This window comes from Kogia breviceps, chromosome 19 (assembly GCF_026419965.1).
Source record: "Kogia breviceps isolate mKogBre1 chromosome 19, mKogBre1 haplotype 1, whole genome shotgun sequence".
NCBI classification, from domain to species: domain Eukaryota; kingdom Metazoa; phylum Chordata; class Mammalia; order Artiodactyla; family Physeteridae; genus Kogia; species Kogia breviceps.
In genome coordinates this window covers 36,607,871-36,623,695 of record NC_081328.1, presented here as the reverse complement: position 1 = coordinate 36,623,695, position 15,825 = coordinate 36,607,871, and the positions used below count along the sequence as shown (strand labels likewise).

At 43.4% G+C, this 15,825-nt stretch overlaps 1 protein-coding gene across 6 annotated transcripts in view; it reads right to left on the bottom strand.

Moving 5' to 3' along the window:
- The window catches only part of SOCS7 (suppressor of cytokine signaling 7), a 34,067-nt gene that overhangs the window by 12,676 nt on the left and 5,566 nt on the right, over positions 1-15,825 (bottom strand). The window contains exons 2-8 of one of the 6 annotated variants that reach the window (XM_067020818.1): positions 12,789-12,935; positions 11,887-11,951; positions 9,469-9,573; positions 8,890-8,991; positions 7,870-8,000; positions 7,257-7,425; positions 4,378-4,506 (exon numbers count right to left, since the gene is read on the bottom strand). In XM_067020818.1, the coding sequence (XP_066876919.1) occupies positions 4,378-4,506; positions 7,257-7,425; positions 7,870-8,000; positions 8,890-8,991; positions 9,469-9,573; positions 11,887-11,951; positions 12,789-12,935 (848 nt within the window). The remainder of the gene's footprint in view (positions 1-4,377; positions 4,507-7,256; positions 7,426-7,869; positions 8,001-8,889; positions 8,992-9,468; positions 9,574-11,886; positions 11,952-12,788; positions 12,936-15,825) is intronic. The other 5 variants (XM_067020819.1, XM_059046515.2, XM_067020820.1 and 2 more) reach the window with 5 other exon arrangements.

The following is a 15,825-nucleotide window of genomic DNA, read 5'->3' as shown; positions in this document are numbered from 1 at the left end:
ATCCAGTTTCCAGCCACTTGGCTATTTTCTCTTCCCCCAAAAAGGAGCAGGTTAGGAGTGACAAACCTCTTTCAGGTCTGAGCACCCAACACCCAGGCCTTCCTCCCACAACAAACTGTTCCCTGAAGGCCAGAATTATCCAGCCCCAAACTTGTCGATAGGGCCGAATTGAGAAATCCTAGGATACAAGGAAGACATAGCCCTAAACAAGTAATCATGGCCTAAATGATGGTTACAAAAGAGGAAGCAACCAATTTCCTTAGAGTTATCCAATTCAAAGTGTGATTAAAAAAACAAAAAGTGTTTTCTCTTCAGGCACTTCACAGATGATGGAGATTCTCCCAACTAAGAAGGACACATTCACTTTGAGTTCTGGCTCTCACAGCAACATAAGTTTTGTGCTAATCCAATCACATTCTCTTTCTGAGATTGCTGCTTGGTGTTAGGGGTTTAGTTTACAACTGTGAAATGGACCAGACAGAGGTGAAATCAGCAACCTCAGATTTACCATGACCATGCTCCAACACTGCCATGAGAAGAGATAAGGGGCAAACCAAGCTCAGGTGCCATCAGTTTTACCGATTCCTCCCCCAGATGCGAACTATTCCACTTATTAAATTTCTTCTGCTCCTTACTTGCCACCATCCAGAACTTTCCCATTAGTCCCAGCTTTAAAATTCCCATAATCCCTGGCATCCTTTTACACCAGTCTGGATGTGCTGTGACTGCATCCAGCTCTAGATCTGAGCCAGAAAAACCTAACTTTGCATCCTGACTCTGCAACTCACTGCACATCAGTTTCTTAATCTGTATTCTAAAAAAGAAAAAAAAAGGGAGACTGTAACATCCCTTCAAGAGATTTTGTAAGGGTTAAATGAAATAATACTAGCCCCCTGTAGGCATTCAGTTATCATCATCCCAAAGTCTAAATAAAAGGGCTCCTTTTAGAATCCACCGTGTTATAATCCCTGGTGCAGGCTGACAGAGCTCAACATACATTCTAATGACTACCACTTCCTCACGGGAATCCTCCCCTCTAATAAAGTCAGCCTCACAGAATGCCTAGACCTCTGTGATAAGAAAAGGAAGGCAGCAAACAATGGTAAAGGAGAACCATTGCCTTCTTTGTCCCAATCCTTCAAAGAGAGGTCACTTATGGTCTAGGGGTGAATACTAATTCGCTTTGCCTTGTCAACTTGATTACAATTTTAAGTGCAAATGGATATTCTACCTGTAACATTCCTCACAGGTGCTAGAAAGACAGTCTCCACTAATAAACAAAATTCTGACTTCTTTATGTCCTCTCCACAAATCCCAGCAAACTCAACCTGCAATCGGTTTACTGCTATTTTTTTCCCATAACAGAGGGTGGGAAATAAAGCACAAGATTTGGAGTTAGTTCTGCCTCAGTTTGAATCCTGGCTTCAGCACTGAGTAACCTTTAGAGTAAGTGGCTTCACTTTTTTTTCTTCTGAGAAAGTCTTTATTCCTCCTTTATTTTTAGAAGATAATTTCGCTTGATACAAAATTCTAGGAAAGTGGTTTTATGTTTCAAAACATTAAATATTTCAATCCACTCTTTTATTTCTTGCATGGTTTCTGAAAAGAAGTCTGACTTAATTCTAATCTTTTTTTCTTAATAGATTTTTATTGGAGTATAATTGCTTCACAATACTGTATTAGTTTCTGTTGCACAACAAAGTGAATCAGCCATATGCATACGTATGTCCCCATATCCCCTCCCTCTTGAGCCTCCCTCCCACCCTCCCTATCCCACCCCTCTCGGTCTTCGCAAAGCACTGAGCCGATCTCCCTGCCGCTATGCTGCTGCTTCCCACTAGCTACCTAATTTTACATTTGGTAGTGTATATATGTTGATGCCCCAGATTTCCCTTCCCACCCTGTGTCCTCAAGTCCATTCACTATGTCTATGTCTTTATTCCTGCCCTGCAACTAGGTTCATCAGTACCTTTTTTTTTTTTTTAGATTCCACATATATGTGTTAGAATACAGTATTTGTTTTTCTCTTTCTGACTTACTTCACTCTGTATGACAGACTCTAGGTCCATCCACCTCACTACAAATAACTCAATTTTGTTTCTTTTTATGGCTGAGTAATATTCCATTGTATATGTGTGCCACATCTTCATTTCTGGGCCTCACCCTTAAGTTTCCTCACTGACAAAATGAAAATAATCTTTTTTTTTTTAATGTAGACCAATCTATTAGCTAACTTTAGGGCTGTTGCAAGAAATCAGAGCTATTGAAATAAAGAACCTGACAAAGTACCTGGCACATGATAGGTACTCAATAAACAGTAGCAATCACTGCAAGCTCTAACCCTTAACAATGTTAAAAATCTTACTTAAAATTTCTGCAGACAGGACACATTTGTGGAATGAAACGTGCTGTATCTGTGGAGTCCAAGATTCCATGAAGTCTCTCAATACTCTACAAGTAGATACATGCTCCAGACTTCAGAATCCTCTGAGAGGATTTCCCTGGTTCACCCACAAACAGAGCTGATTACCCACCCTGTCCTTGTCAATCACTGTCATGTCTTGTATTGAATTTAACATGTGCTCTTGCCTTTATCTTCCTACCTGTCCCCTTTTTTAACCTAAGAGCTCTGTGAGGGTAGAGAAGTGGCTTATTTTTAATTTTTTTTTTTTTTTTGTGGTACGCGGCCCTCTCACTGCTGTGGCCTCTCCCGTTGCGGAGCACAGGCTCCGGACACACAGGCCCAGCGGCCATGGCTCATGGGCCCAGCCGCTCCGCAGCATGCGGGATCTTCCCAGACCGGGGCACGAACCCGTATCCCCTGCAATGGCAGGCGGACTCTCAACCACTGCGCCACCAGGGAAGCCCAGAGTGGCTTATTTTTGATACTGAGTTTAAAAAATAAATGTTTATTTGTTAAATAAATACCCCAAAAGCCACAAACTCTAAAGATTGCTAAGCAGAGTCAGTTCCTGTAAGAAAGGATTCTAACATTTTCCTTTTTAACCAAGTCAACTGCATGAGACCCAACTGTCTTGACAGCACTGAGGCAAATACTAAATGAAGTGAGAATTAATACACTTCACACCCTGTCGTGCCTTACTGAAATCACCAAGGTTATAAAACACACTCCTGTAACCTGGTTCAATCCTGTTACTGATGTTCTGCTGGAGGCTTCCCTGTAACTTCTTTTTAGAGCAATTTCTTGGCACCCAGTTTGTTTAAGAACCTTAATTTGATTCAATGGCAAAGCATGAAGTTCTCATTTTAAGTTCTGTTTGTATCTCACAAATTCCTCAGTTAATGTGCTTGCCATTTTACTTTTTTCTAACACTATAAAAGCAGATTCCTGAAAACCATCCCTTCTCCCCACCCTTCAATAGAGATTATATAGCTACCTCCCTTCTTGGGCAGAAAGACTACATAACCACACCAGCAAGGATGGGAACTGCCCAGTGCTCCCAAACGGAGACTAGTCTCTGTATTCAATATTGGTAGGGATATGGGACACAACAAAAAGTATCTACTCTCTGGACTTCCCTGGTGGCACAATGGTTAAGAATACACCTGCTAATGCAGGGGACACAGATTCGAGCCCTGGTCCGGGAAGATCCCACATGCCGTGGAGTAACTAAGCCCGAGAGCCACAACTACTGAGCCTGTGCTCTACAGGCCACAAGCCACGACTACTGAGCCCACATGCCACAACTACGGAAGCCCCTGAACCTAGAGCCCATGCTCCGCAACAAGAGAAGCCACCACAATGAGAAGCCTGCGCACCACAACAAAGAGTAGCCCCCACTCGCTGCAACTAAAGAAAAGCCCGCGCGCAGCAATGAAGACCCAATGCAGCCATAAATAAATAAATAGGTAAATAAAAAGTATCTACTCTGACAGAAAGTTTCGTACAAATGGACAAAATCCAGAACAGACTGCTATTAAATTCAGCCTCCTTGACACTCACCATTTCTAGTGAATATTCTTTTACTTTCCCTGTTCCCCAAGGAGATGACCTAAGAGCTCTGTTTCACATGTAAGTGTGAGATACCTCTGCAAGTTAAATATTCACATGACTCCTGGACATCAGTGGTGGGATCAGTTTTTTCATTCATATGATCAAAGAAGCAAAGATTCCTTCTCAATATGTTGAGGGATCAATTCCTTCTCAATACAAGGGCAGGAGATTAGCCACTGGGCTCTAGGAAGAGTGGTTGCTACAAGAGCCAGGGAGAAAAGCTTCAGGTAAAAAAAGCTTCAAGTGTTTTTTGTTTTTTGGTTTTTTTTGGGGGGTGGGTGGGTGGTGCAGGGGTGGGGGCAGAGATCCTACACTGGATCATACCCAAGTCAGTTAAATAATTAATGTAACTATAGCCTTACCTGGAACCCTGGATCTCAAGAAATAGAGAAACTTCCCATTCTTGGAGTGCATGATGGCTCTCTTAATGAACTCCACCACTGATTGACAGCGATCCTCAAACTTGGGATGACACCACAGGCTGAAGGTTCCTGCCATGGAAAGTTAAGGAGAGGTAAAAATGCAAAACTTACTTCGAAAAGATATGAGAGGCTGGTTTGAACATTTTAATGATTCTCACTTCTGGGAGGGTAGTTTTTAGTCAAGCTCAGTCAGACAAAGGTCCCTGTTCCTGCTTGTTCTACAACTAATGGAAAGATGTTGCCTTTAATAAGACATAAATTAGGTCTTACAAGGTTTTTGTTAAACAATAATAAATTCAAGTCAGAAAAAGAGATATAAATAGATTTTGTTGGCTATGAACATGAATCTTTAAACCACAGACCATAAAGAAAAGACTGCTATAGCAAAAGCGAGTTTAAATGACATACCCTCAAAAAGATCTAAGTCTTCAAGTATGCATGGAATAGTCCAGGAAAGACAGGAACAGCAGTTTTGTGGGTCTCACTCATTCATATGTGTGTTAGGCGCAAAAATCAAATTCTAAGTCTTGTCCAGGAAAGACAGGAACAGCAGTTTTGTGGGTCTCACTCATTCATATGTGTGTTAGGCACAAAAATCAAATTCTAAGTCTTTTCTTCTGTAACTTCTAAAATCCCATGCTCCAACATGTTACAAAGATCCCACCCCAAACTTTAGAATCCCGAAGGCAAAAGGGAATCTCAACTCCCATGACTTAAAAAAAAAAAAAAAAAAAAAAAAAACCTCTAACAACTAAAGCACTAAATCCAAAGGAGTCACAAAAGGGATACTAATCACTCAAGAGAACTGTAGATTTGAGTCTTCCTAGATACTCTCACAGGATCACTTAAAAAGACGAAGACAAATGTTCCATTGCAAGCTGGCAACTGAAAGGCCCACAGGCTTCTATTAAAAATTCCATTTATTCAAGGAAGAAAAGTCCCTTTGAACAAAAAGTAACTGGAGAACCATTTGAAAACGCCCTCCCATTCCTGGCATCTCACCTATCAGAACCTAGAGGTCAAGCATTTATTCATCATTTCCATGGCCTAGTCACTTATCATTTTAATAGGTTTATAAAAGCACTTCACTCAGAAATGCTTTGGGTTTTTTGTTTGTTTGTTTGATTTTTGCTTTTAGAAAGAGCAGGAAAACAGGCAGCAGTCTACCCCACAGTTCTCTAATTCTCAGGTCTTTGGACTGAAGTTCCTTTCTCTTCATGCATCTCTGAAAGCAGAGGTGGAGGGGCTTCCCTGGTGGCGCAGTAGCTAAGAATCCGCCTGCCAATGCAGGGGACAGGGGTTCGATCCCTGGTCTGGGAAGATCCCACATGCCACAGAGCAACTAAGCCCGTGCACCACAACTACTGACCCTGCGCTCTAGAGCCCACGAGCCACAACTACTGAGCTAATGTGCCACAACAAGAGAAGCCACCGCAATGAGAAGCCCGTGCACCACAATGAAGAGTATCCCCTGCTCTCTGCAACTAGAGAAAAGCCCCGTGCGCAGCAATGAAGACCCAACGCAGGCAAAAATAAGTAAATAAGAAAGCAGAGATGGGGGCAGAGGAAACCATGGACAAAGCTATGCTGACCTAACAGGTAATTCCTGCCTAACAAGAGAAGCAAACCAAATAAATCCTGCAGAACATGGCTGAGAGCAGGAGAGACACATGGTGCCTGAGAAGAGCATGAAAGAGCCCCTTACTTGAAATGCAATATCTAATATAGCTCATTTGAAGTTAATCACATGTGGGAAGAGTATGAGGGATAGGGGGGCAAGTCCCTGAAATTTCCGAGTTCTCCACACTTTTAAAATTTGTAGCATATTATAAATTTTTGACAAAGGATGTATTAGCCAGCCCTACCACCAATGACCATCACAAGTTTGTGGCCCAAGTCAAATACAGAATGCCCATCCAGACTGCAGTGTTGAACAAGTCTGCTTCTCAACATCACTGGAATATTAAGCACAACCGGACCACAGAGGGGGAAGTACTGCCAGGAAGGAAGATAGACAGTCTAAAGTACGTTGATCCCACAAACTCTCATAGAGTTCTGATGACTATTTCCTATGGCACTACAAAGCTGACCAAAAGAAGACATAATTATCACCATGCTGCCTGGCAAGAAGAGCTGATATGACTGCCAGGCAAAGAAATTCAGGACAGAACTGTCACAGGATCAACAAATTCTCCTCTTTGTATATATGATTTAATAGTAAATATCTCTAGATGGTAAGTTTAATTATAAACCAAGGTTTGGAAGAATGTGTCTAATGGTCCTAGGTTATTTCTTCCTTCTACCAAGAGAGTTTTACTGGCTTTGTTCTGTTCTTCAATAGTCTTCTTCAGACTCTCCAATTTAGTAGACAAGATGCTGAGAATACTTTTTTTTTTTTTTTTGCGGTATGCAGGCCTCACACTGTTGTGGTCTCTCTCGTTGCGGAGCACAGGCTCCAGACACACAGGCTCAGCGGCCATGGCTCACGGGCCTAGCCGCTCCATGGCATGTGGGATCTTCCCGAACTGGGGCACGAACCCGTGTCGCCTGCATTGGCAGGCAGACTCTCAACCACTGCGCCACCAGGGAAGCCCCTGAGAATACTTTTAAACAGCACCCTTAGGCTTCTCCCAACCCCACCAACATTTCTTCTAGTGATCGAAACCAGTGCCCATATCAATATTCAATTGAGTCTACGAGATTTTCCTCCCCATTCACAGTTCCATTTCTATGAATCCTTCCAATGAAAAAGTCAGACAGCAAAAGTAGGGAAAGGCAAAGGGGGAAGAAGGCTTCCTTCAAATGCCAGCACTTCTCACCTCTGTAGTGCTCCATTCTGGTGTGATGGGTGATACCCTGTGATCGGAAACTGAGGCTCAGGATATAACGAGGATCAGAGCTGTCCCGTACCAGGAAGGAACCATCGGGCTTGCCTTTCAGCTTCATCTCTGCATCTTCCCAATTCATCGGCCCCCAATACCAGCCACACTATCAAAGAAGAAGTGGTCAAGTAGTTAATGGAACAGAGAAACGTCAAAGTTTTCAGCACAATTTCTCTTACCACAAGAACCCCGTTTCCAAAATGCTGCAATAGGTAAAAGCTGCTAGGAGTGTCTCAACCATTAGCAATGAACACCAGGTTCATCACACTTTTAGGCCTCCAAAGTAACACAAAAATAATTTTACAATTCCATTACCAAGGCCCTACAAAGAAGAGAAGAGTGACCTGGGTTAACTATGTAAACATTTCTCCATCACGTTCAGGTTTTTTTTTTTCAGATTCAATTTTACAACATCTCTTATAGAACTAATAATAGCAGCATATTGTTTTATCACTGTAAATACAGAGGAAAGGAAACTACTCTTCCTCTAAAAATAATAAAAGGGGAGCTGGTACAGAATTAGGAGAATGCAAGAGGAGGCACCACCTACCTTCTCCAGCTCTCGAAGGCTGGCTGCAAAGCTGCTCGAGTCGGGCCGGTAGAGGGGACACTGGAGGGGTGGCGGGGGTTGGCTGTGCAGGGATTCGGCTGCTCGGAGGGGAACGATCCGGGGAAACGCATCTGCAGGGCAAGAGAGTGGCGGTCACTTGTCGACCCTCATTGTTCCCAACCTCAAGTAGACCCTCCCCCCAAAACAAAGAGGCTAACTGAAGAGGGGCAAGGCATTAGAAGATAAGCTGGAAAGGGTGGAAGCCAAAGCAGTGGGGAAGAGCTGGATGGGCTGGGACAAAAAGCTGTGTGAGCTCGTGTAAGCTGTGAAGGATGGGTGGGGGCGTTTAACCCCAGGAAAAGGGTAAGGAGCAGCTCATTAACCTGACTAAGGTGACTACTTCAGGGCCTTCACCAGCCTAGAGCGATTCCAACTTCTCCCACCTCGAGGTGAAGTGCCGGTAAAGCAGCCATGGAAATAGTGACTTGCTTACTTGCTGGGGAAGAGCAACGATTTTGCCAGGCAAGTATATTTTGCCAAGCGAGTAGAAAATAATTCATTTCATTCATTTTATTCCTTGGGTACTGGAGGCCGGCAAAGCAGGTATGGCTACTAAATGCTTGGTACTTATTTACAAGGCTGCAGTAAATGCTAAAAGCTTAGAAAAACCACAGAACTTTGAAAACCAGCAACATATTAAACCTCCTCCCTCTACTAAAATTAAGGCAGTTTCCTAAATGATACTGACTCAAAGACTGCAAAACAGTTTCAGCAGCAAAGAGACAAAAATATACAAGTCTTTTATCTCTACTAAAAATCAGATTCACCTCCATAAAGAAAACGGGTTAGAAAAACCAGTTCTTGGCCTCATTTCCAAGGAGTTCTGGTCCAGCCAAGGGGATACAATTTAAGCTTTCTCATAAATTCTGTTATTTCCATAAATAAATTTCTCCCATCCTTCAGAAGTATATCACTCGGTACTCCCCACTCTTGCAAGTCCTGCGTCTAGGCTAAGCTAACCTGGGGCATGAGGTGGAGGAGGCGGAGGTAGGGGGAAAGACTGCAGGGAAGACCCCATCGGAGCCACAAGGACAGATGTAGGCAGCGTCCCACTGATATCATCTAGAAGAGAGAACAAAAGCAAGAGGTTCAGAAATATGGGCACAGAATGAGCAAGGTGAAGGCAGAGGAGAGGGAGAAGGATCATCAGGCTGCCCTCTGGGGCAAGACGGCCTGACCTTCACCCTGTCTTTTTGCACACAGGGCAACAATCACCTTAATCTGGTTTCCTTGGCTTGAAAGCAGGAAAGTAAGGATATCCCTAAAGCTGCCCACTAGCAGTAGATTCAGAGCAAGATAAATACCCTTTATAAATAAATAAAGATCGAATCAATATATGGACAGTAGATGTTATAGCATGCAGGTAAGAGACCCATTTAACCACTTCGGGAGAGGACAGGGGTGCTGAGAAAGGGACAAGAAATAACTGGGCCATCATTAGAAACCCAGGAGCTTGTTTGGCTCCTGGCAAAGAACAACAGGTCCATAGAGCTCACCCTCCCACTAGGGCAAGAAGACAGAGAGGGGAGGAAACTATACCTAGGAGGCTGAGGCTTCTTCTTGGAGGAGGAGGGGGGGTTGGAGGGTGTGGAGAGGTCAGGCCCCGCTGAGAGATGTCCACGTCCACAAGTGACACTGTTTCACCTGAGGGATTCATGGAGCAAGCATGTTACAGTAGCACCTTGCCCAAAGCCGAGGCCAGGAAGCAAAGGGAAACAGAGGGCAAGCAAGGGAGGCTAGAGAGGTCCATGGCTCTCAGAAAGCTCAAAATCTAATGCTCCTTGGCTGGAATCACACACCCCACCCAAAAAAAACCACCTGAGAAGTCAATTTTAAATTCCATCACTCCTTTACCATGTTAAAGATCAAGGATCTTTAAGACAAAAACATGGGATTGACAGTTGAAAAGCCAACTAATCGTGGCTCTGCCATTGAGGATATAACCTTGAATAAGAGGTCTTCTTTATTCAAATAGAAGCCACACCATTTATTTTTTACAGATTTGTATACGAATTTTTGCCTCGGAGAGCAAGGCAAGCAGCTTGTTACAAGCCCAAATGGACATGTAAAGCAAGTTCCATTAAAATGTAAGAACTGTTAAGCTGAATGCAGATAAAGGTCCCAATATTAGCTCCAACTTCTTCCTAAATGGCTTTCCACATCTAGATTTTACCAGGATATTCACTCATAAGAGAACCAACCATTTCAGATATCCATTAATTCCTAATAGCTGAGGCTGCAAAGGCCGAAAAGTGCATTTACAACCCTAATAATTAACTACTTCCTCACTCAGCCAAAAGTCAGGCACATGGTTTCCTTACTTCCCAGCATGTCACACAGTTCTGTTCTCTGCCATATACACTCCTTCTTGCCACCCAACCCCGTCTAACCTCTCTCCACTTGAATCATCAGAGAACGAAGGGTATTTTATCAACAAAAGGTTGACAGCCAAGAATAAGTTTTGGTAGGTCTGATCCACAAGTCAGAATTTGGGATTTCTGTAATTTGGCCCTTAGGGTGTTATTTCCAACATGTTTTTCTTATTTGGGAAGCTGAATTACCCCTCAGCTAGAATTTTAATGTTTCCCAGTTAAGAAAATGAGGCAACAAATATCTCTAAAAGGCCAGGAGCTGGGTTTTCAGAATCTAATATGGTTTTTTTAACAAAGGTCTTGAACACTAATTAAGATAAGCAGAAAAGCTCTTCCAAAAGTCATCAGTGGAAGTTCTAGGAACTCATCACACAGCTTAATGACTGAAGGCCTAGCTGCCCAGAGCAATGCAATGAGCCCAGGTTTCTTGAAGGGTCAGAGAGGTCTAGATTGTAGGCACTTAAAGGATGTAATTCAAGAGAGCTAAGGCTCTTTGAAATAAGAACGTGGAACATGAAACTACAAATGTGGGTTTCATTACTTTAAAAGGGAAACAACTACTAACTAGAAAGACATTCTGCTACAGGATAAGATCCTTTAATTCTTTGCTTGGGATAAGAACAGAGGGGATATGAACAGAGGACCTCCTTCTCCACCTGTGCCTATTGCAGGCACCAACTCACCTGTCCTGACAGCTCACAGCAGTCTACCCAGTGATGGGGGTGCCACTAGCTGGCTTAACATTTTCCTAGAAATGTCCAGTCTCAGATCATAATTCTTGCAATCATCTTTTTTGAGGGACACAGCATCCAAAAGAGTTTGAAACTGGGATTCAGTTTAAAGGCTTCTCAGCCATGCCCAGTGAAGAGCACTCTGTTTCTGAGATTTGAGGCTGTGTGCTCCAGACTTCCTTTTCTACATCTCATTCAAGCAGGAGCTTCACACCTGACTCACATAACAAAGGTCTCCCTCTCAGAAAAAGCTCCCCTTTAAAGGAGAAGGCAATAGGATATTTGACGGCTTTCCTACTTTAGCAACTGTGTTCCCTGCTGCAAGAGGAGAGACTTAAATTAGATCCAATGAAGAACTCTTTAACAGCTGCAAGAACTGCTAGCCCCTAAAATGGGTAAGACAAGAGTTCATGTGATCCCCTTTGACCAAAGTCTTTAAAAATAGACCAGATCATCATGGATCATGTTTATTAGATAATCCATGAACTCCCTTGGAAGCAGGGACAGGAATTGTATGACTTTTGGGGAGTCCTTTATGTGCTATGAGCCTATAAATTTGTAATTTCTACTTTTAATTTATATGTGATGACCCTGAACTAAAGCCTGCATAACTACCAGGGCCACCTAATTACCAGCAAGCAGTCTCTACCTCAAACTATAAAGCATCCAAAGTCAAGAATACATTTCACACCGTAAAAATAGCCTCACCCCAAACCCAGAAGGCACGAAATGAAGAAAATAACTGCAGACATGCTTGAAGCTCCCTCTGAGATGCATCTGCAAGTGTTTCCTGACTTGTCTCAGAACACTCGTGCTTTCAGATGTCAGAAGAAAAAGAAAGAGATCACCCTTACCTGTGAACAGGGGGCTGAAGGAGACTGGAGAAAAGGCACTTTGAGTTCTTGTCAACCTGGGTTTCCTGAGGGGTGAGAAGCACACAGAATGAGGTGCAGAATGAACACACATGCATTTAAATCACTGCAACAACAACAACAAAAAATCATTGCAACACTCAATTCCAGATGCACCAAAAAACAAAGCAAACCCTAGTCGTTGTCAGCCACACTTTTGTAATATAGCCTAAAATTTAAAGGGGGAGAACAAAATAATTAAGGCAATTCCTAAATAGATTTGGCTACAGAATTCAGCAGCCTACAAAGCAATAAGAAATCTCTTTGGAGCTTACCATACCCTTCACATTAAAAGACTAAAACGCCTTGAGTGGTAATTAGTAAGTCCATTTCTAGAGGAAGCAAGTCAGACACAGAGTTGATTTTTCACATGGGAGCCAAAAAAAAAGTTCTTGACCTGAACAGGTGCCACCTCAGAGCACCAGCTTTCCCTCTGGGCCTGCTCCTGCCAAAATGAACCAGGCAAGATTTTGGGACTTGAGAACAGCACTATAGGATACACATGTAATCTTCAACCAGTAAGAACTCTGACTTTTGCAAAATGCCTCCAAGCCATAGGTCAAAGCCAAAGGGGAGCCTCTTCAAGTTAGGAGCTCTGCCTGGCACCTGAAGAAGACGGCCTCTTCCCCTTTTTGAGCTGCCAGTCACAGCACTCCCCCACCCCCGGAATGCTCCTGATACTGCTCCCAAACCAGCTGGAAAACACAGATCTCCTGTGAAGACACACCAAAGGTAACTTCACTTTGCACCAGTTTCAACTGGCTTTTGGTCAAGAAATGAAAGAAATCCAAAAGACTCTGACAAAGACTTTCTGGCTAGAAATGTGCTGAGCTCAAAAAACTCACCTCAGGGGCTTCCCTGGTGGCGCAGTGGTTGAGAGTCCGCCTGCCGATGCAGGGGACACGGGTTCGTGCCCCGGTCCGGGAAGATCCCACATGCCGCGGAGCGGCTGGGCCCGTGAGCCATGGCCACTGAGCCTGCGCGTCCAGAGCCTGTGCTCCGCAACGGGAGAGGCCACGGTAGTGAGAGGCCCACGTACCAAAAAAAAACAAACAGAAAAAAAAAAAAAAAAAACTCACCTCAGAATGATTGAATTGACTAAAAGGAAAAGAAGTTGTGGAGGTGATGAAAATACGTATACCTTGATTGTGGCAGAGGTTATGATTTTGACATTTGCCAAAATTAACAGAACTGAGCAACTTTTAAAAGGTGAATTTTAGGTGGTATATAAATGATATGTCAACAAATCAGGCTTAAAAAAAAAATTCTACCACCAAATTAAATGCCTGACTCCACACCTTGTAGCTGGCTCACTTTCCAAAATTACTCTCACCCAAAGGTTGAAATAAAACTTCAACTTCACCAATAGATGGGGTCAGAAGCAAAGAAAATCCAAAATGAAATCATATTTAAAATATTTGACTTTGGAAGATCTTTATTCATTTATGTTTTAACAGAGATGTCTGCGCTTCTCAGAACTCACTTCAAACAGAATTTCAAAACCATACTGTGAAGACCTTACTCAGAAATAGCCAAGATGCCGGAATCCCTCTCCTGACCTATCTCACACGCCCTCTGCAGCCACCTCCATGCTGAGACTTGAGAAGTCTAATGATGGTGCCCACTGTCAACGCCCCGCCCACAGTATGCACAGGAGAGGTGGCTACACCAGAACAAGACACAAGCACACACAGTCCCTCTATTTATAAAAGTTGCTCATGGCAGTCTGCAGCTTAGTTGCAACACTCCAGAGGGCTGGAATGGAAAGTTAATTCCACTGGACATTAACTTCAAGACTGAAGAGCTTTCAAGCTGATTTTTATTCAGTAACTTGTGGATACAACATTAAACTCAGTAAGCAGAAACCTAAAGCACTGGCCTTTCGAAGGGTTCACACCTCAGCCATTTGGCGGTTTGCCTCTTTTCAAAGGAAGCTGCGTTACTCTGCCATCTGCCCATACTGGGGACGAGACTCCTCAGTGCCAAGCACTGAAGAACAGCAGTACCCAAATGCACACATCTTGCGGAGGCCTTCTCACTCCAGCTCATCTTCTCCCCGCCCCTGGCATTTTGAAGAAAATCATAGTTTCTAGGATCTAGAAAAAGAAATACGTACGACTCTAAACCCAGGCAGAGCCATTTGAGAGCCCTAGGATGGCTTTTTCTGGCAAATAAGGAAGGTTAGAGAAGTAGAAGGTCTAAGAGGCTGAAAGGCTAATAATAAATATGAGTGCCTCCTTCTCTCTTTGGGGAGATATTGTCTAACTGAAAATCCAAAACAGTTTCTGTCTCAAGGATCCTGAGAGCATTCTAATGGCAGTCATTCATGAAAAGACCAATCTAGACAACTATAAAAAACAAAGCAAGGGAATGATGAACATAAAATTGAGGATGGTGGTTGGTTACATGGGGGAGGGGGAGAGGTAATCAGGAAGTAACACACAGGGGTCTTCAAAGGTACTGATAACATTCTGTTTTTTAAGCTTAGTGATGGTTACCTAGGTACACATTTCATTATTATTATTATACATACACTTTATACATCTTTTCTTGTATATATGAAACATTTTAAATGATAACCATTCTAAGCTGGATGTGTTTTTTGGAGAGCAACATGAATGACACGGCTCCAGATAACATTTTTAACTAACCCTTCTATACTACATTCCCTTGTTATTCTATTCCTCCCCAGACCACCTTGACAAGCATTAGGGTACAAAGTTAAGCCACTGTAACTCTGCCAGTGGGCCACTTGCATCTTAGCAGCAGAAAGACCTGACGGGTCACGTGGGGTAGGACTTGGTGGGCTATGCCTCAGATGGCAGAACAAGACAGGGGCAGCAGAAGACCTTACGTAAAGGTCTTCTCTGAGGCAAGTAGTCCTTTGTGTCAGCTATGCACTGCTTTGCATGTAACAGAGATAGGATGCCTCTGTCCATTTCCACTCTGCAAATTACTAACTGTATGGCAACAGATCTGTGGGATAAAAGGAGTTCATTAGACTAGACAGGCTGACAACACACTGATATAACCACTGGCCACTTTTCAAATTCCTTGAAGCCTAAAATATAAACAATGAAATCGTAATGCTCTCCTCCCTCTCTTGTCCATAAATCCCCTCCACGGTGTCCTAAGACTTACACATGTCCTTTTCTAACTTCTAAAGTAGGATGTCCAAATATCAGGTTTTGCAGCCACAACCTACCTCTGCCCCTGCTAAAGCACAACAGTGCCAAGTCAGCCAGCCTCTGCAATTTCCAACACATCATAAGCCAGTGTCTGCTCATGAGCTACAGGCACAAAAACCACATATTCATTTTTAGTTCCAATACACAGACATCTGTGCAAAAAGGTCAGATCTGAAACTCCACCATAAACCAACTAAAGAACATACGGAGGGAACTTCCAGAGAAAAGCCGAGGTGTAGCCCAAGGTCTAAAACCTTAGGAATGATGTCAGTGGGCAAAATGTTAAGAAGTAAAAGACACAAACTCAAATGGACAGAGATTTCTGAAACCAGGCTGCTCATTCCAAAAGAGAGCTTGGGGCTTCCCTGGTGGCGCAGTGGTTGAGAGTCCGCCTGCCGATTTAGGGGATACGGGTTTGTGCCCCGGTCCGGGAAGATCCCTCATGCCGCAGGGCGGCTGGGCCCGTGAGCCATGGCCGCTGAGCCTGCGCGACCGGAGCCTGTGCTCCTCAACGGAAGAGGCCCCAACAGTGAGAGGCCCGCGTACCACAAAAAAAACCAACCAAACAAACAAAAAAAAACACTTGGAGTTAAAAAAAAAAAATCAGACCCTCCTCACCACACCATAAAATCATTTTGCTCTCAGCATGTCATGCTCTTTCTCAAAAAGACCCCTTAGACCTGAAGACCCAAGA